The 26,002-nt window shown below is 41.7% G+C and overlaps 1 protein-coding gene across 1 annotated transcript in view; it reads left to right on the top strand.

The window, feature by feature from the left end:
- The window catches only part of CTNNBL1 (catenin beta like 1), a 163,478-nt gene that overhangs the window by 38,422 nt on the left and 99,054 nt on the right, over positions 1-26,002 (top strand). The window contains exons 4-5 of the mRNA XM_088843796.1: positions 9,590-9,731; positions 20,507-20,602. Of these exons, the coding sequence (XP_088699922.1) occupies positions 9,590-9,731; positions 20,507-20,602 (238 nt within the window). The remainder of the gene's footprint in view (positions 1-9,589; positions 9,732-20,506; positions 20,603-26,002) is intronic.

Raw genomic sequence — 26,002 nt, 5'->3', positions numbered from 1 at the left:
GCTAGATCAGAGCTCAGCTTTCCCAGCGCCAGAGTCCTGTCAGGTTTTGTGCTGACCTCCACCATACAACATGGGCTTCCCTGATGGCTCCATGGTAAAGAATCCACCTGCCAATGCAGAAGATGCAAGGGATGCAGATTCGATCCCTGGATTGGGAAGATCCCCTGGAGGAGGAAATGTCAACCCTCTCCAGTATTCATGCCTGGGAAAATCCATGGACAGCAGGCTACAGTCCCTGAGGTCGAAGAGAGTCAGATATGACTGAGCAACTAAGCACCACCACCACCACCATACAGCAGTAATTATACTTGTCGTAGTGCCATGTGTGCGTGTTTGATTTTATAAGTAATACACACTGTCATCATCAAAAATACCAACAGTGCATAAGTAGAATGAAAAATGAAAGCTTTCTTTCACTGCACTGACCCCCTTTCCATTCCCCTACTTAGAGATAACACCTGTGAACACTTCTGTGAGTATCCTTTTTCATTACTTTCTTTACACTGATTTACACACACACACACACACATATATATATATATATATAAAAGTATGCAAAAATTTTTTTCCCACCTAAGTCATACTGTACTTATCTTGCACTTTTACTTTTTGATCATGAAACAGAATATCTTTCAATGTTACTATAAGCATATTTACCTTTATGTTTTGTGACTGTTTGCATAGTATTTTGTAGTTTGGAGATAACCGTGATTTATTTGTTATGTTTCTATAGATGGACATTTGGTTATTTATTTTTTTTAGTCTCCCTTTTTTATTGAAGCGTTGATTTACAATGTTATTTGTAATACTGACTTTTATGAGTAATACTGTAGCGAACCTCTATGTACATTTGTCTTTGGTATACATGTGTTTCTCTAGGATACGTATCTAAATATTGAATTCCCAGATTGAAGGCATGAGGATTTTAAACTTTGTTGTGTGCATGTGTGCTCAATCGTGTCTAACTCTTTGTGACGCCATGGACTGTAGCCCACCAGGCTCTATCCATGGGATTCTCCAGGCAAGAAGACAAGAGTGGGTTGCCATTTCCTCCTCCAGGGGATCTTCCCAACCCAGGGATCAAATCCGCATCTCCTGCATTTCCAGCACTGCAGGTGAATTCGTTTCCACTGAGCCACCTGGGTGATAGCTACTGCCAAATTCTCCACTGTCTCCTTTAGTTCTTTCATCAGCAGTTCTCCTTACCTGCATTCTTGCCCATAATGAATTTGATCTGCCTTAACATCTTTGCCATTTGTTTTATTGTTATTTCTTTACTCAGTGGTCTTTCTGCATTCAACTCTGTGCTCCTTTTAGGTGGACTGTATATTGCGTGTCTCTGTAGTACCTAGCACGGTGCCTACCGTACTGTAGGTACTCAGTAAACATGAGGGGTCTTATGTGGTTGATGTCATGTTACTCTGTCCCCATCTCTTGGAACTTAAGGCTACATTATGAGGCAGCTATGCCATAGATTGATGACACTGGAAATTTAAGAAACTCAGTTTACTTATTGAAATGCCAGTATTGCCTTTGCCCATTTAGTGGGTATACTTTAAAGCAATGGGTTTCTGCAGCTTTTGTTCACCGTCTCTGTCTTAGGTACCACATGAATTCATTGTTACAATTCATGAACTGGTTTTAAGGAAATGTTATTTTATTTTAAAATATCAACAGTGTTTGCCATTCAGACAATATATATACTATTTTAGTTTTTAAATCTGAACATTTGCAAATTGAAATCATGCATAAAGAACATTTTTTTTATGTCCAAAAGCAGTCAGGAAACTACATTGTGTTTTAACCTTGAGTTCTTGAAGTCTTACTGGTGCAGTGTCTTTTATAATTCTCTAGACCAGCGAGGTGCAATTAAGATGAAAATTGCTAGAGCATATTTGAATGAAACTTTCCGGTTGAGATCAGAAACATTCAAATTTATTTTCCCATATATGCAATTGTCATTTTGATTGCATACCAAAAGATGCCTCTCTTCATTTGGCTGCGTTTCAGATTCAATTGACAATTCTCCTTATGCAGCCTCTGCTCTGCACTGTGTGATCTTTCTCCCAAACATCACATAGAGTGGAGTGTGCTATTTCCCCAGTAAGTTCTTTAGTAGTTTTTCTCTTCATTTTTGCAGGGGCAGAATTATTTAGTTTAGTGGCCCTCAAATTTTTCAGTCTCAGGCATCTTTTGCATGCATAAATTATTGAGTACCCCAAAGTGCTTATTTTAGAAGATTCTGGAATATTCGAGCACACATATCATTAGCCATTAGGGCAGTGGTAGCATCACATGTTGTATCAGTTCAGTTCAGTTCAGTTCAGTTGCTCAGTCGTGTCCGACTCTTAGCGACCCCATGAACCACAGCACTCCAGGCCTCCCTGTCCATCACCAACTCCCGGAGTTCACTCAAACTCATGTCCATCGAGTCGGTGATGCCATCCAGCCACCTCATTCTCTGTCTTCCCTGTCCCCTCCTACCCCCAATTGCTCCCAGCATCAGAGTCTTTTCCAGTGAGTCAACTCGTCGCATGAGGTGGCCAAAGTATTGCAATTTCAGCTTTAGCATAAGTCCTTCCAATGAACACCCAGGATTGATCTCCTCCAGAACGGACTGGTTGGATCTCCTTGCAGTCCAAGGGACTCTCAAGAGTCTTCTCCAGCACCACAGTTCAAAAGCATCAATTCTTCGGCGATCAGCTTCTTCACAGTCCAACTCTCACATCCATACATGACCATGGGAAAAACCATAGCCTTGACTAGACGGACCTTGGTTGGCAAAGTAATGTCCCTGCTCTTTAATATGCTATCTAGGCTGGTCATAACTTTCCTTCCAAGGAGCAAGCGTCTTTTAATTTCATGGCTGCAGTCAGCATCCGCAGTAATTTTGGAACACAAAAAAATAAAGTCTGACATGGTTTCCACTGTTTCCCCATCTATTTCCCATGAAGTGATGGGACCAGATGCCACAATCTTCGTTTTCTGAATGTTGAGCTTTAAGCCAACCTTTTCACTCTCCTCTTTCACTTTCATCAAGAGGCCTTTGAGTTCCTCTTCACTTTCTGCCATAAGGGTGGTGTCATCTGCATATCTGAGGTTATTGATATTTCTCCCGGCAATCTTGATTCCAGCTTGTGCTTCTTCCAGCCCAGAGTTCCTCATGATGTATTCTGCATAGAAGTTAAATAAGCAGGGTGACAATATACAACCTTGACGTACTCCCTTTCCTATTTGGAACCAGTCTGTTGTTCCATGTCCAGTTCTAACTGTTGCTTCCTGACCTGCATACAGGTTTCTCAAGAGGCAGGTCAGGTGGTCTGGTATTCCCATCTCTTTCAGAATGTTCCACAATTTATTGTGATCCACACAGTCAAAGGCCTTGGCATAGTCAATGAAGCAGAAATAGATGTTTTTCTGGAACTCTCTTGCTTTCTCCATGATCCAGCGGATGTTGGCAATTTGATCTCTGGTGCCTCTGCCTTTTCTAAAACCTGCTTGAACATCTGGAAGTTCACGATTCACATATTGCTGAAGCCTAGCTTGGAGAATTTTGAGCATGATTTAAAAACTCCTCTGTACACTCCCGAGAGAGAGAGTAAAAGAAGCAAATAATGTTTTGGAGTTATTCAAAAAATAGTTTTGATGTTATAGACCCCTGAAAGGATCCCCAGCCACTGCCTATGCTGACCCTGCAGTCCCAGGACCACGCTTTTAACCAAGTGAAGAAAGCACCGTGTTCTCTGTGCACTTATAGCTGGTTTTGTGATTGCAGGAGCATGCACTGGTTTCTGGTGCTTTTATGGTATTTTTGAACAGTGCTGGTCACTTGCTAAAATTCACTTTTGTGGTTGAAGGAGGACATCCTGCTGATCTGAAGCAAATGTACATGAGCAGGCTAGCAGAATATTCTCCGTCATACCAGATGGAATCAGTGACCCCATCTCAGCCTGGGGTACTGTTTTAATATGTTGCTCTATTGCTTTCCCATTGACCTCTAACTTGATCCTCTCCCCCAGCTGTGAGTCATCTGTTGCTGAAGGTATGCCTAATCCCTAGATAGCCGTCTGCAAATACTGTAGCATGTGCTTAAAATGAGTCAGCTTGTACTTCTGTCAGCGAAAAGAGAATTTTCGTTGTTATAGCTTAGCAAACTTGATGGAATCTAGATTCATTGATTGCCTACTATCTACCAACAATTGTTAGGAACTTTTTTATCTCTTTTAATCCTCACTTTAATTCAGAGAGAAAGATGAAGGAAGTTGAGTTTTAGAAGTAGGTTAGTTAATATTCTCTGTCTCCCTTGACAAGGTTGGAGTCCGGTGCTCTGTGTTTCAGGGGCAGTTTTCTTGGGCAGTGCTGGATATTCTTGCTGCTAATTGGATGCAATAGATTATTTATAGTTGTGCTAGGGTAGGAGTACAGTTAGGACAGCAACTGGGATTGTTATCTGTTATATGGACACCTAGTATGTGCCCATAAATACTTAGTAACACACTGCTAATGGTTACACAGGCTGGATGTGACCTAGGTCAATCTCATTCCCAAGTCCAGGCATTTCTCACTGTATCAAGCTACTCTTGTAACACGGGACCCCAGTGATATTTTTATGCTATATCCCTGCTCACAGTTGACTTTCTGCTGGTTTTATTTTGTTTTGATAATTTTCAGAGTTCCTAAAGATACTTGGTTCAGTTCAGTTCAGTTCAGTCGCTCAGTCGTGTCCGACTCTCCGCGACCCCATGAATCACAGCACGCCAGGCCTCCCTGTCCATCACCAACTCCCGGAGTTCACTCAAACTCATGTCCACAGAGTCGGTGATGCCATCCAGCCATCTCATTCTCCGTCGTCCCCTTCTCCTCCCGCCCCCAACCTTTCCCAGCATCAGAGTCTTTTCCAGTGAGTCAACTCGTCGCATGAGGTGGCCAAAGTATTGCAGCTTCAGCTTTAGCATCAGTCCCTCCAATGAACATCCAGGATTGATCTCCTCTAGAATGGACTGGTTGGATCTCCTTGCAGTCCAAGGGACTCTCAAGAGTCTTCTCCAACACCACAGTTCAAAAGCATCGATTCTTCGGCGATCAGCTTTCTTCACAGTCCAACTCTCACATCCATACATGACCACGGGAAAAACCATTGCCTTGACTAGACGGACCTTGGTTGGCAAAGTAATGTCTCTGCTTTTTAATATACTATCAAGGTTGGTCATAACTTTCCTTCCAAGGAGTAAGCGTCTTTTAATTTCGTGGCTGCAATCAGCATCTGCAGTGATTTTGGAGCCAAAAAAAATAAGAGGAATTTCAAAGTTGGAAGGGACTAGAAAGTACAAGTCTATTTCTCCCTTCTAATTATTGATTTTTAAAAATATCACCCTTTATTAATTACCCCAGTGACAAGGGTATAACTTTCCAAAGAAACCTGTTTCATCATTTGGCAACTGTGACTCTTAAGATTTCAACTCAGAATGAAAAAGAATTTCAACAGATCCTCATGGGAGAGGGTAGTTAGACTCCTTATGATTTCAGTTGCTTCCCCAAGTTATCTAGTTTCCATAACTCTACTCCAGTATTCTTGCCTGGAGAATTGCATGGCCTATGCAGTCCTTGGGGTCGCAAAGAGTTGGACATAACTGAGCAACTTTCACTTTCATCCCTCACAAAGTAGATTCCCTAACAGATGTCACAAACTTTTAGGCCATCTAGTCAGCATAACTCTATCTTGTTGTCTTCTTTTAAGCAGCCTAAAACCATGGTAGCATTTGAGGCAGCAATTTTCCACTTCTCCCTTTGGCAGGCACCTTTGGAATTTCTGCAGTGGACAGGGAGTGTGCCCAGTGCCAGGTGTCCAGAGAGGACTGAGAAGTAGTCTGTGTCCTGGCAGAGCTGTCTCATGGTCTGATTTATATTGTGATTACTGTTGACTTAAAGTCATCAAGTCCTTTTCACATGTGTCTACTTACTATCGACAGAGGAGCCTGGCGGACTACAATCCACGGGATTGCAAAGAGTCGGACATGACTGAGTGACTTTCCCTTTTTTCCATTTATTATACTGTCTTTCCTGATCCATGTATTCTTGCCTTTTTGGTTCAGTGCATTCTCCATGTGGATCCTAGGTAATTTTCCTCCTGTTAGATTTGGCCTGTCATCATTGCCTGTCAGGAACTTTCTGAATTGATTCTGTCAGCTGCTGTGTTCACTTTAAGCTTTGCGTTATATGACATTTGTTAAGTTTGCCTTTTCTGTATCTTCACCCCAGTTGTGGGTCAAAAAATAACAGTAAAATACTATAGTTGATCTAAATAGACTTCAGGATGGAGCCCTGAAGGCTAGCACCGGAAGCCTCTCTCCAGGCTGACATTCATTCATTGATTATCACTCAAGTCCCCCGATCGCTTCCTTGTATTCAGCATGATTTGTTTATTACTAGTTGCTACCCAGTCTCCCTTGCTAATTCTTCCTGGTGAGCTCTAAAAATCTTTTGTCAAGTTGCTCTCAAGAAATCAGATTTTTTTTTTTTTAATTATCCACGTAAGGCAAAGAAGCCTTAGAGGTTTGCTGAGCCCATTAGATTCAAAGATTATATAGATCTACTGCCCCATAGAATATTTGAATTCTGCACCAGCTCTTCCAGGTCATGATTCTGATTTGGCTTCCACACTTGAAGTGATGGGGAACTAGTGATTTAAAAGGTAATCTGTTTGTAAGCACTGTGGAAGGAGACTTTTTTAGAAAAAGTGGTATCAGGGGCCCTTGACAAAAATAATTTTAAAATTTACTTGGAATAATAAACAGTTGAGAACAGACAGGGAGCATTTAAAAAGAAGACTAGTATGGGAGTGTTTTGCAGTAACAGACATAAAATATACTGTAACACTATAGAAGTGTGGTCCTGGCTCAGGAATTTGCAGTCAAATCGATGAAATGGAGTGAAAAGCCCATAAACAGATTAGAGTATACATTAAAATTTAGTGTATGATAGAGGTGGCATTTCTTCAAATCTGTGGATAAAAGATAGATTATGGTACTGGGGCAATGGGCCAGACATTTGCTGAAATAAAGTTAGATCTTTGCCCTATATTATACTCTGAAATAAATCTTAGTTTTATTACTCCTAAACATTTAAAAATGTATAAACATAAAAGTACACCATAAAATATATATGATCTTAGCATAGAGAAAACCTTGCTCAGAATACATGTAAAATAGAATTCGTGAGGCAGAAATTTCCCTAATTAAAAACCTTTATGTCAAAAAGCACAATGTGCAAATTAAAGGGCAAATATTTTTCTCTCTCTCTTTTTTTTTGCAATGTATGACAGAGATTAATTTCTTTAATATATAGAGTGAAATCAATAAATAAGATGAGCACCCTGATAGAAAAATGGGCAAAGAAGAAATACAGATAGCTAGTAAACAGTAATTGAATTTTAACCATTGTGGTATCAGAAATGCAAAATTTTAAGAAGCTGCATTTCACATCTCAAATTGGAGATTTTAAATAGATAATACTTTTTTTGAAGAGGGTGAGGGGAAACAAACTTGTACACTGTTGGTACCTTTCTGGCAGGATATATCAAGCCTGTTAAGTTATGCATACTCTTTGACTTGGTACTTTTCCTTCCTGGGAGTTGTCTTAACACAAAACTATGAATACAAGTATCTTAGTATCATTTGTTGTCATTGAAACACTGTGTTAAGAAGGATTCTGGAGTCTTGTCTGGGCTCAGCAGGGTCGATGCTGTGCTTAGTGTGGGATTTTGCCCTGGGAGAGGAAGGACTGGCAGGTGTGCTGGACACTGACTTTTCCTACTGTAGAATGTTTAATGATAAGAGGAATTGTTCAGCCTATGCTGACAACAATAAGCAAAAATCGTATTTAGAACTGTATACTATGCAGGCTGCTTTTGGGTACGGGGAGGACTATGAGTTGAGAACAATGACTTAAACTTACCAGAGTATTATCAGGGGTTATTTCTGGTTAATAAGGTTATAGATGATTTCTGTTTACTTTTCTTTATTTTTGTCATTTTTAAGATCTCTATTTACTTTTTGAGGGCTTATCTTTCCCCAGTTTTTTGCAAAAAGTAATGTTTTATCATAATAAAAAATATATATATAAATGTTATGATTAAAAATAGTAATGGAGAGAAACAGTGGTAAGATATTGTATAAAATATGGACATGTTTTTAAAAATGGTAGTCTCTAGATTTTGTTCTTGCAGAATCTCCTGAGTTCTGGAGAGACGATGTTTGTCTAGCTCCTTGGTATGTTAGTTGATGAGTCCTTTATGACTTCAAGAATCCCTGCTTGTGTTCTTTTTCTTTAGCAGGCATCTGTGGATATGTAGAGACAAAAGATCTAATTTCTGTTTTTTATGGTGTGTTTTATTTTTTTATTAAACTCTGTTTTGTATTGGAGTATAGCTGATTAACAGTGTTGTGATGGTTTCACGTGAACAGCAAAGGGACTCAGCCATACATATACATGTATCCATTCTTCTAATTCCTGTTTTTAAGAAGCTTACATCTTAGAAGGGAAGATAGACATATTATAAATAATTGTAGTAATGGAAATGAGAGCAAATGTATTGTGCTTTTTGCATGCCAGACATTTTTAAAGTGCATTATGTGTATTTGTTCATTAACTTTTTACAGTAGCCTGTGAGATAGGTAACTTTATTATTCTATTTATTATACAGATGAAGAAACTGAGGCATAGAGAGGCTAAGTAAGTGGGTAAGTGAGGTTCAGAGCCGGGCTGTCTGGCTCCAGAGTCTGTTTAACCACTGATTCCTTTCAGTCAGGTATTGTTCAGTTGCTCTACATGGATTCGCTCATTGTCTTCTCAGAACAAATTTTCCTGTCTTGCTCATCAAAGGCTTAGTGGGCGTTTCTTCAATGTCAGACACTTGGGAAGGGCACGCAGGGGTGAATGCAAAGCAGCTCTTTCTTTGTGCTGGGGTGTAGGTTGGCCAAAAGGTTCAGGTGTGGAAATGCGTGTGAAGTATCATGCTACTTAAGGTATGGGGTTACGGAATGCCAGACTTTATCTGCTTTACTTTGGGATGTTCCTCTTCGTCAGCTCATTGGAAAGGGGCTGGAGAGGGGAAGGTATTTCTGGACAGTAGCAGAATCTGTATTTTCCTTTGGATAAGGGGGATAATTGGCCTTTGATCTGAAGTGACAGGAAAGAGAAGTCCTTTTTGGATTGGCAGGATGACTACCTTCAGAGCAACAAAGTGAATTACCATTCCAAGTATTGGTAACTCATCCACAGAACTGGTGGGCAGATAGATCACGGAATGTGGCAGAATGCTTTCAGAGCCTCTGAGAGGGAACTTGTGACTGCCAGGGTAAGGGGAACCCTGTAACGAGATCTGAATCCGAGATTGATTTTTGTAATGAGGAAATCGATTTCCCAGGGAAATTGTGTGACAGTATGATGTTTGGATGAGCATTCTTCTTGGTTGGTCTGTTGAAGATGCTTTGACAGATTGTCTCTCTGTCTGGATTATGTTGCTGTCTGATCCTCACTACTGATTGTACCCCTTCCCCTGCAATGACGCTGTCTTGTTTTCCCTTCCTAGGTTTATGGAATCCGAGCTGGACCTCAATGACATCATTCAGGAGATGCACGTGGTGGCCACCATGCCAGACCTATACCACCTTCTGGTAGAGCTGAATGCTGTTCAGTCTCTTCTCGGGCTGCTTGGACATGATAATACAGATATCCTTTCAGATCTGTCCTCAGTAGGAAGGCGGACGGACGTGGTGGGGGAGTGCTGTTTACTCTCTTCTCCTGTTTGTCTCTGCTGATGTCCGCTGTCACGTCTGGTGTTCTATTTCCATTCTAATTATCTTCCTTCTTGAAACACACGCTGCTTTTTACTAATTTGGAAGTCTGGTTTTTAATCTATTAATAAATCTTTGGCAACCCTTAATTGTCCTATTTGCTCTTATTAGTATTAGACTTCATCGTGATGTATCTGTTCTTATATTAACAGCATTAATTGTTCAGGATCTTGATTTGGGGGCCCATTATATAGGCAAGACCAGGCGGGATTTGCATCTGTTGATCTAGACATCATTTTGTTAACAGATGGCCCAGTGGAGCCACGCCTAGAGGAGACCATGAACCTTCCTTTAGTTTCACATTTGTTGTCCAGGAAGACAGGGATTTTTATCTGCTTTGTCTACTGCTATATTCCCAATTCCTTTAAAAAGGACTGAGTGCACATGACAGTTAATGTTTGTTAACTGAGCATTTGACATAAATAGACAATCTAGGTTTGACTCCCAGCTTTATTTCTAGTATGAAATTTGGTGCCCTCCCCACACCCCCAGCCCTTAGTATTCTCATCTGCAAAAGTAGATGAGTTATGTCACTGGGACATAACCAGACTTGGGTGCCTTAAGGTCTAACAGTCTTAAGGGCTGCTGCTGCTGCTAAGTCACTTCAGTCGTGTCCGACTCAGTGTGACCCCATAGACGGAAGCCCACCAGGCTCCCCCCTCCCTGGGATTCTCCAGGCAAGAACACTGGAGTGGGTTGCCATTTCCTCCAGAACATTAAATCACTGAAGGATCTAAAAATTGTGAATTTCGTTTCTCGCCTTGTTTTCAAGACTTAAATGCTATAGACTGTTCTGTGGGTATGATACTGTGTATATTCATGGATGGCAGTTAAAAATATGTGTGTGTGTGCGCACGCGTGCACGCGTGCTCACTTAGTCATGTCTGAATCTTTGTGACCCCGTGTGTGTGTGTGTGCGCTCACTCAGTCGTGTCTGAATCTTTGTGACCCCGTGTGTGTGTGTGTGTGCTCACTCAGTCGTGTCTGAATCTTTGTGACCCCGTATGTGTGTGTGTGTGCTCACTCAGTCATGTCTGAATCTTTGTGACCCCGTATGTGTGTGTGTGCGCTCACTCAGTCGTGTCTGTATCTTTGTGACCCCATGTGTGTGTGTGTATGTGCTCACTCAGTCGTGTCTGAATCTTTGTGATCCCGTATGTGTGTGTGTGTGTGCTCACTCAGTCGTGTCTGTATCTTTGTGACCCCGTGTGTGTGTGTGTGTGTGTGCGCTCACTCAGTCGTGTCTGAATCTTTGTGACCCCCTGGGCTGTAGCCCACCAGGCTCGTCGTTCTGTTGCTCAGTCTGTCTGACTTTTTGAGGCCCCATGAACTGAGGCGCTCCAGGCTTCCCTATCCTTCATTGTTTCTCTGAGTTTGCTCAAACTCATGTCCTATCCTCTGTGTGTGTGTGTTTGTGTGTATGTGTATAAACATTTGCCTTTCAGTGTTGTTGAGAGGATTAAAGAAGTTCATATGAGTGCTTAGCAATTTCTGATACTTAGTAGGAATTTAGTAAATGTTGCTTTTAACTGAAGCTGAATCAATACTTCCAAAACCTTTCTATACTTTGTCTTTGCTATCAGATATGAAACCGCTTTAGTGGAAAAGGTTTTTGATGTGCCTGTGGTCGTGGTTATGGTCATTAAAGCAAATTCTCTTCCAGGAGTGTTCTGTTTGAATCCAGATTTCCGAAGGTAAGAGACAAATGTAGTTAGTCTGCTTGAGTGATATTCATGGGAGATCTGCTGCTGCTTCATGTTATTTTCATCTTTCTGGTAATCTCTCTCCTGAGAGCATGTCTGACTAGGTTTTTTCCTGCCTGATAATTCTCATAGAAATAAATCAGTGAATAATTTTAACTCAGGCTTCTTGAAGGGTGATCTTAAGCCGTTTCTGATACTTCATGTAATGTTAGACAGTCTGGAGAATCTCTCTGTCAGTCTCCAGATAGATGAGAATATTCCCCAGGGTTCACTGGGCAGTTCTGGGTGATACGAGAACCCCAGTCAGTTAGCTTATTTTGGGTGAGCTCGATATGGGTCTCGTGAATTCATTTGAGAAACATGGCTCTGAGTGCTTATCAGGCACTGTGCTAAACCCCCAGGAACTGCAGGCTGCAGTGATGCTCAAGTTGCATCTGTCAGTAAACATAGTGGCTATCTAGCATAGGTCCTATTTAGGATACTGGACTTTAGGATACCTATTTAGGGTAACTGGCCCTCCCAGAGTTAGCAACCAAGAGTTCTAATTGTGACTTAACTACAGAAGGGTAGATTTTCAGAATCCAAACGGACTTTAGAGATAGCTTCATCCGGAGCCTGATTTGTTTAGTTAGTAATATGTCTGAGGTCCAGATGTTGAACCACTGGCTGTTGCAGTGGAGGCTGGCACTCCAGGCCCCTGGTTTCCAGTCCCGCGGCCTTTTCTAGTGCACCCGGAGTCTTTCCCTCAAGGACTCACTACATCCCTGACAGGGTTGCAGTGTCACCCGTTACCTTGTGTATTGATATAGCCATCACCTGTTTTGTTTCTGGAAACACAACTATGATTTCTTTTTTCTATTCCTGCCAACTCAAAATAATAGTGGCAGCTTTCTGAAGATACTGACGTTTTGCTGATTCACCAGCCTGGTTCCTGCTGGGGAGAAGACTGACGCAAGAGGTGTGCTCGACATGGCATACTTGGGAAAGGCAAGGGCACAGATGTTCCAAGTTGTTAAGTTCTGGTCTTTAAAAAGGAAAAAAAACCAAGTCCCCCTGTAATAACTTTGACAGACTGCCATTTCCCTCCTGTTTTCTCAAAGCGAAACTGTTTTTTCCTCTCTTGTCTGCTAACCTTCACCCTGCTGCCCTAATGATATTTTTTAAAATCTGATTTTTTAATTACACCCTACATCAAATTTAAAGTGCACTTGAAATTTTTTAAATTACCTAATTTTAATTAGTTGCGGCAACTAGGGTAAATGTCATCCTCCTCATAGTACCGTTTTTCTTGAGCGTGGTTTCAGGGAAGGGTCAGCCCTCTTGACTTGCATCTAACACATTCTCGGTCTGTTGGCGCGTTGATCTCCCAGTGGCATTGCACTGTTTCTTGTCTTATCTGTGATCTGTAATGGAAATTTTTCTTCAGGAAACGGTTGTTAACAATTTACTGTTGTATAGCTGTAACTGCCCAAAACACCTTACCACGAATAAACAATTTTGTGGCAGTCATGACTTAAATTTGTAATCTTTTTTAACTCTTCATTTATCAACCACAGCCATACATGGCTGGTTATGTTCCCAGCAAGCACAGGTCATTTTTGCTTTGTCCTTCTCTGCGAAAACATAAACTATAGGGATTTTAATTGGATCAGAGGCTGGTCTGTTGTAACCTTAAGAGGCAGAGGATGTGAGAAAACAGCTTGTGCCTTGTCCTTTCAACCGTGAGAAGCCGCTTCAGAGTTTATTCTGACGCTCTGCATCACTGCTGCTGGGGAGGGCTTGTCAGCGCTTCTGGGCCTCATCTCCCCGCCTCCAGAGGCTGGAGCTCAGCCGTCGGTTGGCTGCGGAGAGGAATTCTGGTCTGTGAAGAGCACCTCTGGGGGTGCGGGAGAGAGAGGGAGGGGCATACCCCTCACGCAGTATTGAAGAGTCACTCTGAATGCATTAGGAGGGAACACGAGGTGGGATCCAACAGCTGTTGCCTTTCAGAAATCGGACTTTTAAAAACAATTTTTCCTTTAAAGTAAATCATTTAAACATGTTTAGAGCCCTTTTTGGTGAACCTTTTGGAGTGTTTCTACAGAAAAATGAAATCAAAGGTACATTTAAAGATATCAATTTTTCTTAAGGTAGTGCTAAACAATCAGTTCTGTGGCCCAGGTTTACTCAGTTTGCCTGGAGGACTAAGGAGGACTAAAACAAGAGGAAGATAGAACTCCCGATGATGGCTACTCTGCTGCTATCACCAGGAGAAAAAAAAAATATATATAGGCGTGAAATCCATAAATATCTGATTTTTGCATGTCATCTGCTGTGTTCTCAACTTGAGGGATGAGTCAGTGGAATCCTTTCTAAAGTCCTATGGCAGATCATGGCATTTACTGGGTTCCTCCTTTATATGATAAGCCCTGTTGGGTGCTATTAGGGTGGCAAGAAATAATAACTCCAGTTGATAGCAAAAACACTCACCTTGCTGTGTGGTAAGTACCCTTGGAGTGTTTTGCGCAGAAAATACCACTGGAGTTCTGAGAAAACACACATCATCTCTGGCTTGGCAGTGATTAGAGAATTGGGCATTGGAGATGGGTAAGCTTTTGATAGATTAGGGATTAGTGTGCATTTCAAGTGTATTTTTACAGTGTCTACTTTGGCAATGGAAATTGCCATTCCTCACCTGCTGGGAGCTGATGTACCCATGTAGTCACCTCAGACTTACATGGTATTAGGTCCATGGCTTTATTTATTTTCAGAGTCATGACAACTGCCCCCATCTAAATACCCTCTTCTCTAATTTAAAAACTATTGAGTACTCTAAACCAAATTTTTTTTTTTTCAAATCTGCTTTCTCTCCACCCATTTGTGATTCAGAAAAATGAGGTCTCATTGTACTGCTAAGCGAGCTTCTCAGGTGGCAATAGTGTTTAAGAACCCACTTGCCAGTGGAGAAGACATAGAGATGTGGGTTCCATCCTGATCAGGAAGATCCCCTGGAGGAGGGCATGGAAACCCACTCCAGTATTCTTGCCTGGAGAATCCCATGGACAGAGGAGACTGGCGGGCTTCAGCACACGGGGTCGCAGAGTCAGACACAACTGCGGCCACTTAACACTCAGCACACATCGTACTGTTGACTCAGGGCGTCAGTACAGTGAGTCGCATGCTCCTGTGCAGAAAGGGGGGTTCGTTTTGTTAGTTGCAGAGTGGATTATCGGTGCTGATGGGGCAGTGCTACTTTGTCTGAAACAGGGAGTGGTCGTTAACGCTGCTGCTGCTGCGTCACTTCAGTCGTGTCTGACTCTGTGTGACCCCATAGACAGAAGCTCACCAGGGTCCCCCGTCCCTGGGATTATCCAGGCAAGAACACTGGAGTGGGTTGCCATGTCCTTCTCCAATGTGTGAAAGTGAAAAGTGAAAGTGAAGTCGCTCAGTCGTGTCCGACCCTTAGCGACCCCACGGACTGCAGCCTACCAGGCCCCTCCATCCATGGGATTTTCTAGGCAAGAGTACTGGAGTGGCTTGCCATTTTCTTTTCTAAATTACTGCTTAGTTTTCTCAGACCCTAGTAAGCCAGGAAAACTTGTGCGAAATTGTCCTTTTGGATTTTGTGAAAAATTGCTGTGGGAACTGGAAAATAAAGAGCAGACAGGTTTTGTTTTTTGTTTTTTTTTTAATGACGACCAGCAGGGATTGTTGAACTTGAGCAATCTGAGTCTGTGACTGTGACATACCATGTTATCCCAGAGGGTGTGTACAAGGAATGCCTCATGTTTGAGCCCCCATGCTGATGAGCAGGAATAGGGCTGGGAAGGGTTTGCGCCTCCTCAGGACTTTCTTCTAGTTGGACTGGAAGGGAGTTGGCTATTGTTCCAGTACTTTCCTGCAAGCACTGTCTAACAAGACTTCTGTATCTCAAGCTGTTGTTTTGCTGGGAGCTATTCTCATCTTGATATTTCTAGAATCAGAATTACACGGAAAAGAATTTATTTCTTTTCCTCACTGATAGTCCAACTTCCCTGATAATCTGTACTGATAAACCAAACACTCATTTTTTGGAGCTGTTTCAATATGCTCTGAAATAGATTAGATGAAAAGTACCAAAATGGTGGTCTAGGAAAAGCATCTCTTAATGTAACTTTTGTTCTTGCTTATGAGTTTTAGGTGAATTCCATGTCTTTGGAAGGTTAGGGTGGTTGTGGCCTGCTTGGGACATTTACCCTGTGCTGTAGTAGTGCCCACTAACATTTACTGGGTACCTAATAAATGTAGAATGAGAGCATTTCCCCCACTCATGTTATTTTGATTAAGGATTGGGATAAAATTAAGAGTCTAGATTCATTCTAGGTAGTTCTTTTTCAATTGCTAGAAAAGGAGGAAAAGACCATTTTGTCTGTTTAGAAATTCATCTGCATTAGTTGAGCTATATCTAAACATTGTCCTTATCTAGGAATAAAATTTTAAAAAGACTTAAAAAAAACCTACCCAGATTTGTTCCATTAAATCAGTTATATACTGTGACTCTAGACTGGTCATTTTTCTTAAGACACATTTTTGAAATGACTTTTTTAAAAAAGCTGTCTGTTTAATATATTGTATTCCTCTTTATATTTTTTAAAAATAATTTCCTATGACCATATTTCATTGGAGATTAATGAAATTAATGTTCTGTTTCTGTCCTAAGGCTCTCCATGAGATCAGGCCCAAAACAAGTATCTAAAACCAAAAAATAAAAGCCAACACCCCTCTTTTTGTAAAAAGCCATTGGGTTGTGGACCATTTTGTGGCCAGCTGGTCTTTTCTACTTCACTTCTTATTATCCTAGTTTATTGCCCCCCTAGTGGGCAGGTGCTGAGGGAGTGAATGGGGTGGCCTTTCTACCTGACTTGGCAGAATAGGCTGTCACAAACTGTGTTTTAGTAATTCGAAGAGAGACAGCTTCTCTGTTTTCCTATTACACTTGGATGGGAGAGCCTTTTACCTCGTGAAATGAAATTGTAACTACAGTGGAAAAACCTATCACCCATGCCCAGAGTCTGCTTGTGAAAAAATGCTGGATGGGTGGCAGACCATGCTGAATTTTCTCATCAAGATTGAGAGTTCATCTGTCTGTCTTTAGTTTCGCTTCTTATTCTTCTTTCTGGTCCTCAAATGACCTCCATCTTATGGGTCATATTATATTACTCAGGAGTCGATTACAATTATGGACTCATTTACTGCCTTGCTGAAAAGCTGTTTGGTGAAAGTTGAGAATTTACATAAAGTCAGTTAGTGCTAGAATTGCTGAGTTGTTTGCCAGACCTGGTAACTGGTAACTTGTTTGATTTCTCAACTGAGGCAGGAATGTAGGCAAGGAGATATCCACTGGACCATTACAAGAAACAGCTGTTCTTGATAAGAGTTAGACATTTATTCTGTTCCTATATAAAACCACCACCATTATCAAATTTTCCTTTCCTTTTTTCTCCAGGTTTACTGTGACCCACTTGTGAGCATGGTATAAGAATAATCAAAAATACGATACCTGCCTGTCCCATAAAACCTTAGAGGCCGAAAAAGGACTTGATCAGTCTGAATTTCTGTGGCATAGCTGAAATATAAAATTAGATTTTCAACCCAATGTAACCCAAAAAGGGAGAATCGTGTTGTTGTTAGCTTAAATTTTAGATTTTAGAAGTTTTAGAAAAAATGAAGGCAATAGTGAAGGTGTGACCATTTTGTGGGAAGAATTGACTAACAGCGTTTATTATAGTGCTTTCTTGTTCTCTTGGTACTTTGATTTAATTGCCCTTTGACCTTCATGATGTTGTTTATTCCTTATAGTTACTGGGTGAGATAGGCTGGGCAGAGATCATTACTGCCTTATTCAGATGAGGCAACTAAGCTGTATGGAAATGAAGAAGCTTGAGCAAGATTCCATAGTATTAATACTTTGGTGATAGTTTGGTTCATGAAAGATAGGAAGCAAAGATAAATATGATATGGCCCTATCCTTGAGTTTGCTATGACTCTCCATCTGTTTTTTCACATATATCCCACATGTTTCTTAAGGTTAATGTTTAATTAATAATCATCACCTATCAGGTTAGTAAGTACTTAGTGGGGCATGATATTGGGAATGTAAGGATAGTACCTATTGCATGACTGATTCACATCCTTGTCCTATAGACATTTGACTCCACCGTGGTTGGATGGACGGATAGATGAAATGTCGTCATGTTTATTAAATAAACAGGTGGATAAATAATAATATTTTTACATCTCACATGTAAAAACTGTTCAAGAGAATCAGTATGGGAGCTTTTTAGATGAGAATGACGGGGGAGTTGTCAGCATTTTGTCCTTTTTCCTGGAACTTTAATAATTTATGATGGAAATAAATGACAGTCCTTTTCTCTGTTATTGTAGTAGGGTCATTAGCTAGAATTTAGTTGTAGTTAAACCTGGGTATATTCCCCTCTGCATTAATATGAAGAGTAGTGCAGAGATACTGTTTTTGGAATCATGTGAACCTAACATTCTCCCTTACTGTTGCAGTGACCTCTGGGTAAGTTACTCAACCACTCTGAGCTTTCACTTTCCTATCTGTAAAATAGGGATCATGCCATTGTGAGACTTCAGCAGTACAGTGCTTGGCATAATGATGACTTTTTAAAAATGCTAGTGATTATGATGGTATCTACTGCAGTATTTAGAAAGGGAGAACTACTAATTCCTACCACTCAGCATTTCTAAAGGTTAGTTTGATTAGCCCTTTTTTAAAAAAATTGATTCAGTTTATGTATTTTGGTTTACTATATGTCAATTATGTTACCTGGTCTTTTATGTCAAAAGCTTTCTAGTTACTTTGTTAGTAAAGACTGTATAAGCATAAAGGAATTTTGTCCAGAGACCTTTTCTCTTTTCATACACATTGAGTTTCATAGCATACTCATGTTTTGCACAAATATTACTTTAAAGTGCAAGAGAATAAAACACAGAAAGCTTATTCATGATGGCCAACTGGTTAGTTATAGATAAATAAAAACAAAGCTTTGAATAATTTTTCTTTTAGCAAAAGATGTTCATAAAATATCTGTAACATCAGTTGGCAGTGAGCAAGTCTTGTCATTCTTCTTAATAGGTCCTCTATCTTTCTTATTCTCTTTTTCTTTTCGAGTTTGTATTGAAATTGCCCTGCCCTGATTAGACCTTTATCGTCGTACTCTTTTGTGTGTGGTAGCTTCAGAACAGGTTTTGCTCCTTCAGGCTTGACGTTTCCCCGCACCCCACATCTGCCTACTCCCAACCCTCACAGTGCTATTTTGTGCTTCCTGCACATAGCTATTAGGTTATTCTTCTAAGACATTATTTTCTTCATATGATTCTAATTTTCTCCCCTCCCTGCTTCCCTAATCCTCTTTCTTCTTCTCTTCATATACCCTCTTACATTCTAATCTCTCTGCCTGTGTTCCTGATGTTTTGCTTTCCAGTTTACCTGCCCTCATCTTTTTAGTTGCCTCTTTTCTGACCAGTCTTCTTCTAGCAAATCTTTCCTGATTTCCCAGTTCAATTTGATTGCTCCATTTTATAGGATGTCTGCAGTTCAAGTTGTCTGTATTCCTCATTTGTTACACATTGATAATTGCCTGTGGTATATAATTGTTTGAAAGTGAAAAGTGTTAGTCACTCAGTTGTGCCCGACTCTTTGTGATCCCATGGACTGTAGCTTGCCAGGCTCCTCTGTCCATGAAATTCTCCAGGCAGGGATACTGGAGTGGGTAGCCATCCCTTTCTCCAGGGGATCTTCCCAATCCAGGGCTCCCATATTGCAGGCAGATTCTTTACCATCTCAGCCACTAGAGAAGCCTGTATAATTGTTTAAATGTCTTTAATTACCTTAACTTCCTCATTTTATTGATGAGGAAACTGAGGCCCAGAGTGAATGGATTTGCCTTTGTCTCTATCACAATGCTTTGTAAGCATTCGGTAGATGTTGACTGACAGCATGCGGTGGGTGTGTGTGTATGTCTGTATGTCTGTATGTATGGGAAACTTAGTTTAGTTTGGACTTCTTGTTGTTGTTTAGTCACTAAGTCATTTCCAACTCTTTGAGACCCCATGGACTGTAGCTGCCAGGCTTCTCTGTCCATGGGATTTCCCAGGCAAGAATATTGGAACGTGTTGCCATTTCCTCCTCCAGGGGATCTTCCTGACCTAGGGGTCAAACTCATGTCTCTTTTCAGGTGGATTCTTTACCACTGAGCTACTAGGGAAGCCCTTAGGTCAGGCAACCAGTTTACCAGTTACCAAACATAACTCCTTTTTTCTCTTCTTTGTGTGTCCTTTCTCTTACATGTCCCCCTCTCTCTTTTTGCCTAGTCTGTACTCATCATTGTTTACTTTCTTTTTGTGTCCAAAGCAGAGCGTATTTAAGGGGAAGGGAGGTTGGTGGAGTCTAGCACAGTCCAACATAAATCCTTCCCTCTACAATCTAAATCTGTTTGTCATGCCCTGATTTCTGAAGACTCCTTGGTGAACACCAGCCATCTAATCTCAGGAAAAATCATTACTGTCTTTGAAGGTAAAGTATACAAGGTAGTTAAGATTATACTTACTCAGTTCCAAGAATTTAAATTATGAGGTAAGGTTAAGGGTATTGGCCTATTTCTCACTGGAAAAGTGACCACCCAAGTGATGTACTTGAAGCTGTGAAATTTATGAAGATGTAGTGAACATATGGAATAAGTTGCCAGGAAGGCAGCATAAGGGAAAGAGCCTAAATGAAGCAGTTACCAACATTTATTGAACGGCCACTGTGATTAGAACCTTGTTGAAGTGATGTTTATAAAACTAGAGTGTATTAAAGGTAAACAGTGGTGAAGCAATTGACCAGGAAGTGGCCGGGAGCCAAATATTTTAATAAAATGTCACTAGGTTTTCATATGTGTGTGTTACCCTTAACATTCTTCACATGTGTCCATAGCGGTGGTTGATTTGCTTCAGGAATTAACAGACATAGACACCCTCCATGAGAGTGAAGAAGGAGCGGAAGTGCTCACTGATGCTCTGGTAAGTTGCGCGGCCCTCTGGGGTTTTGCAGGTGTGTATATGGTGTCTGCACCATCCCCACCATTGTCTCTGTGAGTGGTATCAGGGAGAGAGAGAGCTCTGTGGCAAGGCTGGACTGAATAAGGAGAATATGAAAGTAGAATGCAATCTTGGGGTACCTTATTCTTTGGAACTGTATTAGGGCAGAGGTTATAGATTCCTAGCATTTATTGACTATCTGCTGTAGGCAGGCCTTTACATTTTATTTAATCTTCATCGTATCCCCTCAGAAGGGTATTATTGCTACTATTCCCACTTACAGCCATGGAGCTGAGGCTCTGAGAGACAAAACAAACCTGCCTGTGGTCACATGGCTGGGATTTGAACCTCTGTTCTCTCTGACGCCAATTCCGGCTCACCCGCCCTCACCGTGTTGCTTCTGACCTTTTTACAGAGTTTTTGTGGGAAAGAGTTTCTTTTCTACTCTGGGCTCTAGGCTTTGTACTCCCAAGTGCTGGTGAGGACAGGCATCATTATTACTTGTTTTACACATAGGGACTCAGAGAATGTTAAAAGCAAGAAGAAACTTTCTAGCTTACCCTGGCCTGAGTAGCAGCCCTTGACTGCAGAAGTCAGGGTCAGCTGATTTCTGTGTCTCATTTTTTGGAGCCTAGGCTAGGCTTCAGAGCCTTCCTTAGCTATTACTCCAGGCAGCAACCACTTGCAAGAGTTTATATGTGAGGTGAACTGATGTAGTCTCATCAGCCCACTCTACCCATGAGGAAACCCAGCTGCAGAAGTGAAGCCTTCCCCCACATCACTGAGCCAGCCCCTGTAATAGCAGAGATGAGCTCCTGCATGTTGCGGTCCCCTCTGCCATCCAGGTCCATGGCACCAGCTTCCCTTTCTCACCAGAGGGCCAGTGGCAGGGCCAGTGCAGACTCTTACCCTGATACCACCTATGGACCTCTTATCTAACCCATCAAGCTCTCTCTCTCCTCAAGTTTCTCTTGTCTTCTACTGTCTGGTCTGTTCTCTCTGGTTAAGAATGTTAGTAAGTACTGGGTTTTGGTTTTGTTTTTTGGGTGTTTTTTTTTTAATAATAAGTTTATTTATTTACTTATTTTCTACTGTGCTGGGTTCTTCTTTGCTGCACAGGCTTTTCTCTAGTTGTGGAGAGTGGGGTCCATTCTCTAGTTGCGGTGCTCAGGCTTCTCATTGCAGTGACTTCTCTTGTTTTGGGGCATGGGTTCCCTAGCCTGTGGGCTCAGCAGTTGCAGTTCCTGGGCTCTAGAGCTCAGGCTCAGCAGTTCTGGCACACAGGCTTAGTTGCTCTGTGTCACGTGGGATCCTCTCAGATCAGGGATCGAAACCCACGTCTCCTGCATTGGCAGACGTATTCTTTACCACTGAGCCACCAGGGAAGCCCTAAGCACTGGTTTTGTTGCAGTGTGCAGAGTTCATCAAAGATCGGTATGGCTTCTTGGATTAGAAGCACCTGGGGTGCTTGGTTAGGCTACTTTCTGGGCCCATCCAAGACCAGCTGAATTAGAATGGCTGGGACTGGGACCCCAAATGATTCTGAGACCCCATTGCTACACTGCCCAGCCCCTCCTCACCCTTCTTTCTCAAGCTTCTTGACACGAGAAATTTCCCATGTGCCATGCTCGCAGCTGGCATTTGGTGTGAATGAAGGGGTTGTGAACCCACTGGATATGAAGGACTGTCTCTTACAGAGAGAGAGGCTGGAGTCCAGCAGGGCCATTTGTGACTGAGTATGATGAAAATTTCTATGGCCATTTTTCTTTCAAGCTCCTTCCTGGAGCGAACTGCCACTTTTGTTGAATCCAGGACCTTTATTTTTCCTTTGAACCGCCGTGCAGAAAGAAAAGGACGGCGTCGGGGTGTCTTTTGTTTGGAGGAGCATCTGAAGGAAGGCTGTGGCACTTGCTCCTTCTCCATGTCCCCACAGTGTCATTTGTGTAGTCGTACCTTCCAGAGGTTAATTACAGTGGCCCTGAATGAGCCTTCCTGCCTGGTCCCTGGGCCGATTTTAATTATCATCCTTTGCCTGTGTGAATAGAGGAGACGGAAGAGGATCAGCTAGCTGGTCTGCTGCCTGTAAAACGTACCTGGAAACAGCAGTTCACACAAAAGCCCCCTTTGTGTCTTCTGTGTTGCCAGGCCCACCAACAAAAGCTGGATCTTGCAGATTTTATTGTTTGTTTCGGAAGAAACAGTTCATCCTCAGTCTGGGGAACCATTAAGTAGCTGCTGTATGGGGTTTTCTGTTTGTTTTGTTTAGTTTCTGTCTTATTATATATTATTTTAAGGTTTTGACTCTTACAGCTTTATACTGGTGGGACTGGCATGAATCACAAACAAGTGAACATTTCTAGACTCCCATATATTATTTGCTGATCTGCAGCCAGTCAGAAGCCATCAGTAAATATCAGACAGCAGAACTGGTAGGTGGTCTTCATCTGTGTTTTCCTACCCTGTGCTGCATTCAGGAAGAAGTTTGATAAGTATTCTCATATTATAAGGGTTGAATTGTCCTTGTAGTTTTAATTTGGGGCCAATATTGGAGGCCTGGAATTGCACGAGCAGAGGCTAGAGGGCATATAGCAGAATTTATTGTGATGTGCAGTTTGCAGTTATTGCCTTGGTCTTTTTCCCAGCTGGAGGTCCTAGGCAATAGAACAGCACACTTGTGGGGAGAGAGTGCTGTCTTGGCATTCTCAGGGATCTTTGGGGTTTAAAATTTGGTTTACATCCACTGCTGTTACTTACACAGAGGCGAATATTTGTGCTTTGTAACAAGTTGACTTGGTAGCCTGGAAAATAGACTCTTTTCTGAAGAGTGGAAACACAAGACTATTTGCTGTGATGGCAGTTCCTCTGGCATGCCTCTCTAAAGAAGACTCCTTGAGAGTCGTGATTAAATTAGTCATTTCCCCACTTACTAGTCCCCAAAATTTGCCATGCACTTGTCAATCCCATGTCTTTGCTCACATCTGCCTTCAGCCTGGCAAGCCTGGCTTCCCCTGGGCTATTTGGAGTACTCCTATTCATCCTTTAAAGCCTCACTTAAACCTCATCTCTCCCGAGTCTTTTTTCAGACTCATCACCTCAGCAGAATTTGTGTTCCTCTACTACTTCATACATCCTGGCACTTGTCACATTGGCTTATAGACATCTTTTTATAAGCTTGTCTTTCCTGAGATGTGCTCCCCATCAAGGGAGGGGCCAAAGTGATGGCTTTGTCACTTACCAGCTGTGTAACCTTGGAAAAGTTACCTAACCTCTCTGTCCTCAGTTCCTTCTTCTGTAAAGTGGGAATAACAGCAGTAAGTCTGTATATGAGATAGGTTGCAGCAGGTCTAAGTTTTGCATTATAACCATATTACCATGTGTATTTTCAAAACTTATTGCTTGGTCAAGATTCAGTGGGTGTGTATGTAGGGGTGGGGGAGAGGGTTTATTACTGTTTTTTAAATATGAAATTTCCAGAACTCATAGTAGGTAGAAAAACCCCAGTCAAACTCAAGAAACCTTGTTGGCAGATTGTGGAAGATAGAACAAGAATCCTTCAAACCCTCTCATCTTCGCTCATCTGTTCCTTTCTTATTTCCTCCTTTTCTCTTGTATCTACCCTCTCTGCACAAGTGGAAAAACACGACTGATTTTGCCCCTGAACTTTGTCTCGGTAGAATCTGGTGGAATATTGTTTGGCAGATATGCTAACAAGCGGAAATAGCCAATGACTTGTCAGAAAACATCAAACTTAAGACAGTCACGATTTCCAAGGCCAGTGTTGCTGTTGCTGATGCTTTAATCCCTAAGAAGAATTTGTTTTTAGTTTCAGAGTTAGTCACAGGTCCAAAAAAATAGGCATGAAGGCGGTAGACCCAAGAGTGTAGAGGGACAGAATGCTAATTTGTGCTTCTTACTAGATGATATCCGGAGCTATGCATAATATAAATATTTTTCTGAGGGTTTTCTCAGCTAAATGTATTTTGACTGCTTTGACCCTCCTGAAATCAGATAAAATTGCATTTAACCCAGCAAAACATAAAGTTTCACACTTTGCAAGCTTAATAAGGCTGTTTGTTAGAAGTTAGATTTTTGTAGCAAGGAAAAAAGATTTTCTCCAGCCAGACCCATTACAAATAACCATCTAGTTCTGGAGTTTGAGTGTGTTGCTTACTACCTGCCTCAGTGGTAAAGAATCCACCTGCCAATTCAGGAAATGCAGGAGACACGGGTTCGACCCCTGGGTCGGGAAGATCCCCCGGAGGAGGAAATGGCAACCCACTCCAGTATTCTTGCCTGAAAAATCCCATGGACAGAAGAGCCTGGCGGGCTGCAGTCCATGGTGTAGCAAAGAGTTGGATACGACTGAGCAACTGAGCATGCACGCATTGTCTCCGCCACCTTCCAGACAGCTGACTCTGGTAACAGAACTAAGAATTGAGGAAAGGGAAGGAAAATAATGCAGATAAGGCAGCGGTAAGCAATTGAAAGTGCGAGGCAGTTCACAGAACTGACAAGCAGTGTGATACCCGGTGGAGTTGCAGTGTCTGCTGCTGTAGGATTCAGGGAGATTACAAGTCAATCAGGGTGATTTAGGGAAAAACAAACTGTGACATGGTTCATGTTTTTACCCCCAGATGTTTTTCTGTTTTCTCTCACATAGCCAAATTGTCCAATTAATTAAGGAAAACACTGCAGTGGATTTCTCTGAAGCTTTTGCTGGCTGTGAGATTTGAGAGCAAGATTGTATATCTCCTTGATATATAAGAGGGGGAAACAGCTCTTTCTCCTATTTATAGGAGCTCTCAATTCTGGCATCAGTATCTCCTCCAGTCTGCAGCTAGGGTCCTCACAGTGGGGCAGAAAGGAGAGCCTAGCAAATCTGCTTCCTTGGTGATGCAGGTATCCCCAGTTAGTCAACAGTGTCAACTTCTCCCCCATCTGGATGCTTCCCTCAAGTCTCACTCTGAAAGAGTAACAGAGGCCTTATTTCAAGATGTGTCTCTCTTGCCATTGTTCCATCCTCAGGCTCAGTTTGAATTGTCTGTAGAGTGCCTTGTGCAGAAGTGTTCAGGAAGCATCAGTTGGTGAGATCATTTCTTCCCTGTCCTTTCTCTCCTCTCCTTTCCCCCTCACTAGAAGTGACAGGATGTGATGGGGGAAAAAATAGTCTTGGAGTTGGTCACTTCTGCCACAAGCTCTGTGACTTTGACCAAGCTAATTAACCCTTCTGGACCTTTGTAGTCTCACATGTAAAAGCTGTGAGGGATACTTGAGAGTGAATGAAGCAGTGTATGTAGAAATACAGTTACAGTACACAAAGTAAATGTTCTGTCAGTTTATTTAAATTTAGCACAATTACCGAATGTCTGGTATGTGTAGTGT

The sequence above is a fragment of the Moschus berezovskii genome, chromosome 15 (genome assembly GCF_049115385.1).
Source record: "Moschus berezovskii isolate FMDL1 chromosome 15, NW_MosBer_1.0, whole genome shotgun sequence".
Taxonomy (NCBI): Eukaryota; Metazoa; Chordata; class Mammalia; order Artiodactyla; family Moschidae; genus Moschus; species Moschus berezovskii.
The sequence above is the reverse complement of the archived record's forward strand: the minus strand, read 5'-3'. Positions and strand labels throughout refer to the sequence as shown.